Here is a 3,831-nt window from a genome sequence, read left to right as displayed (position 1 = left end):
TACAGAACAATGATGCTAACTGCATGATGTAGACTGGCTCCAAATAAAACTCACCTTCAAACAATTCTGTGTCATGGCCCTGTGCCTTCCCGGCTAGCCCAGTCTGGCTACAAGTGTTTTTACCTCTATTGTCCCTTCTCTCTTCCCTCTTGTGCTCTGCGCACCACCGGGGCGGAGTTCACTGTGGAGTCCCGCCCCTGGCTCCCGCACCTGCAAGCAATCTCCTGTGATCAGCGCTCACTCTAGCTCTGTACTTAAGGCGGCAACTGGAGGTGCCTCGTTGCTGGATTATTGTGTAACTCTTGTTAGTGTTCCGTCGATTCTCTAGCCTCTTCGAGTAAAGACCCGTGAGCTATTCTCATGTTGTTCTCCTGTCTCTGTGCTAGATGCTATCCGCCTGCCTGAGGACTTTCCACCCCTGCTTGGTTGAGAGTTGGGTGAGTCGGTGTGGTCCGAGCTGGACGAAGAATCCCTGGGAGGAGGAGTATGTGTGTTGGTGTTTTCTCTAAAACTTCCCTCGTGACCCTTGGAACCCCCTGGACCCGTTTCCCTGCACTTGTAGATATCGCACTTGGTGACTGTAGAAAATAAACTACCTACTCTTGTGATTTCAGTCTGTGCTAGTCCTTCCTGTGCCCGTGACAGAATAATCCAGCCACGAAATGGACTCCACAGACTCAACACCTGCTGCGGCAACCACGATCTCTCTGGAGGGAATAGTGCAATGTCACAAACAGATGTTAATTCAACTCAGCGGGGAAGTGGCAGCGCTGACCCAGGCTCTCGCCCAACATATTCTGCTGCCGGAAAGCCCGCCTCCCATGGCATCTTCGCAGGTAACTCTCACTGCTGTCGCTATGCCTGCTGCCACAGCCACTCAGGCATCTGGCGTCATAGCCCCATTTTCACTAGATTAACTGTTACCCACACCTGAGACGTTTTCTGGGGAACTGGGGGAATGTGCGGGATTCTTAACACAGTGTACTATGCTGTTCAAACAGTTGCCAAATATGTTCACTAGCGATGGGGTTAAAATTGCGTCCCTGACCCAGTTGCTTCATGATCGAGCTTTGACCTGGGCTCAGGCTCTGCTGCAGGCCAGCCCTGAAATTTCTTATGATGACTTTCTGGCCCGTTTCAAGGCAGTATTTGATAAGGGCTCCAGTGCGGAGGCTGCCGGCCACCGTTTGATCAACCTAAGACAAGGTAGTGGCTGACTATTCGATTGATTTTTGGACCCTGACTGTGCAAGCTAATTGGGGCTCTGAGGCTCTAAGAACCACTCTGTTAAATAATGTCAACGAGGAGCTTAAAGATGAAATAATGATGCGTGAAATCCCTTCCTCTCTGGAGGTGCTTATGTCACTATGCATCCAGGTGGATGACTGCCTACGGGCGCGCCGGGCCTCACGGAAACAGTCGTTTCGGGAACTTCCAGTATCGAGGGAGGACCAGCCTGAGTCACGGGAAGCCCAGAGTGTCAGGGAGGATGAGGGGGAACAGCCAATGCAGCTAGGTCACTCGTGGCTCTCGCTGGCGGAACAACAGCAGGGGTGAGTGTTTAAATTGTGGCCGTAAAGGTCATTTCATCTGCGCCTGTCCTGCGCTGGCAAAAGGGCCAGTAATTGAGAGGGTACTGGTGGGCGACCTGTCTGGCAAACACCCTCTTCCATGTTTGTTGCTGGCCGCTACACTCACTTTTCGGACTGAGTCATATTCTCTCTCCGCTCTGGTAGATTCAGGAGCGGAACAAAACTTTATTGATTCCTCACTAGTTGCTAAGCTCCACATTCACACCAAGCCTCTGCCAAATCCTCAGCCTTATTCGGTCAACGTTTGCCAGACATAACTCTTGTCACCTTACCTATCGCCCTCACCCTCTCCGGCAATCACACAGAGAACATTAGCTTTTGTGTTTTCAAGGCTCCTGTCACCCCCCCACGTGTTAGGCTACCCATGGCTAATGCAACATAACCCACACATTGATTGGCAAAAGGAGCAGATTACGGGATGGAGCACTGAATGCCATATGAACTGCTTTCGGGCTGCCACTCCACCTGTGCCTTCCTCCTCCCCACGGGAGCCCTCTCTGTCCATGGATCTGTCATCGGTGCGTCGTATCTATCATGATCTAGCAGCAGTGTTCAGTAAAAATAAAGCACTGTCTCTCCCACCTCACCGGCCCTACGATTGCGCCACTGACCTCCTCCCAGGGGCTCCCTTGCCCTCTGCCCGTCTCTATAGCCTCACCCAGCCTGAGAGGGAGGCCATTGAAAAATATATCACTGACTCTCTGGCTGCAGGCATTATCCGCCCGTCGTCATCTCCTGTGGGGGCAGGTTTCTTTTTTGTAGAAAAAAAGACAAGACTCCGGCCATGCATAGATTTCCGTGGGCTTAACAAAATCACTGTAAAAAAACAAATACCCCCTACCGCTTCTGACATCGGCCTTTGAACTGCTTCAGGGGGCCACCGTGTTTAGCAAGCTCGACCTCTGTAATGCCTACCACTTTGTGAGAATTCGTGAGGGAGACGAATGGAAGACAGCGTTCAACACACCCCTTGGGCATTTTGAATATCTGGTGATGCCCTTCGGATTTACCAATGCCCCAACAGTATTCCAAGCTCTTGTTAATGATGCGCTGAGAGATTTCATTAATCAATGTGCCTTTGTTTATCTGGATGATATTCTCATTTTCTCCAGGTCCCAGGCAGAACACAAGGTCCATGTCCGACAGATACTTCAACGACTCCTGGAGAACAGACCGTTCGTGAAGGGTGAGAAATGTAAATTCCATGTCAACACTGTGGCTTTCCAGGGTTACATCATCGCTCGGGGAGATCTGAAGCCTGACCCGGAGAAGGTTTGGGTCATTGTGCACTGGCCTCGGCCCCCCAACCGTCTCCAGCTCCAGCGCTTCCTTGGATTCGCCAATTTCTATCGGCGCTTCATTATAGACTTCAGTAAGATCACTTTACCACTCACCAAACTCACCTATCCAAAAAACCCTTTCAGTGGGACCCGGCTACTCAGGAAGCTTTCGACCTACTGAAAAATAAGTTTGCCACTGCTCCTATCCTCCGTCAGCCTAACCTCCAGCAGCAGTTCGTGCACATGGCTTGGCACAAAGGTTAGTCTCTCCTCTGGCTTTCATCCACAGAACAATGGACAAGCAGAGAGAACAAACAGGAACTCGAAGCAGCCCTGCGGTGCATAGTCTCCCACAACCAAACCACCTGGTACGAGCATAGTCATGGCCCTGTGCCTTCCCGGCTAGCCCAGTCTGGCTACAAGTGTTTTTGCCTCTATTGTCCCTTCTCTCTTCCCTCTCGTGCTCTGCGCACCACCGGGGCAGAGTTCACTGTGGACTCCCGCACCTGCAAGCAATCTCCTGTGATCAGCGCTCACTCTAGCTCTGTACTTAAGGCGGCAACTGGAGGTGCCTCGTTGCTGGATTATTGTGTAACTCTTGTTAGTGTTCCGTCGATTCTCTAGCCTCTTCGAGTAAAGACCCGTGAGCTATTCTCATGTTGTTCTCCTGTCTCTGTGCTAGATGCTATCCGCCTGCCTGAGGACTTTCCACCCCTGCTTGGTTGAGAGTTGGGTGAGTCAGTGTGGCCCGAGCTGGACGAAGAATCCCTGGGAGGAGTATGTGTGTTGGTGTTTTCTCTAAAACTTCCCTCGTGACCCTTGGAACCCCCTGGACCTGTTTCCCTACACTTGTAGATATAGGAATTGGTGACTCTGGAAAATAAACTACCTACTGTTGTGATTTCAGTCTGTGATAGTCCTTCCTGTGCCGGTGACATTCTGTCTGTCAACATATGAAA

The 3,831-nt window shown here is 51.2% G+C and overlaps 1 protein-coding gene across 1 annotated transcript; it reads left to right on the top strand.

Moving 5' to 3' along the window:
* Nucleotides 1-662: 662 nt before the first annotated feature.
* On the top strand, nt 663-3,598 carry LOC146681342 (uncharacterized). The gene is made up of 5 exons (XM_085448765.1): nt 663-836; nt 1,354-1,553; nt 2,705-2,778; nt 3,162-3,440; nt 3,555-3,598. Exons 1-5 carry the CDS (start codon nt 663-665, stop codon nt 3,596-3,598), a joined length of 771 nt encoding a protein of 256 aa, XP_085304891.1.
* The last annotated feature ends 233 nt before the right edge of the window (nt 3,599-3,831 follow it).

The sequence above is a fragment of the Copadichromis virginalis genome, linkage group LG23 (assembly GCF_057382275.1).
Source record: "Copadichromis virginalis isolate Kocher_CV1m ecotype Utaka linkage group LG23, C_Virginalis_male_GT1.1, whole genome shotgun sequence".
NCBI lineage: Eukaryota > Metazoa > Chordata > Actinopteri > Cichliformes > Cichlidae > Copadichromis > Copadichromis virginalis.
Note: the sequence above shows the minus strand (reverse complement) of the source record. Positions and strands in the feature narration are given on the sequence as shown.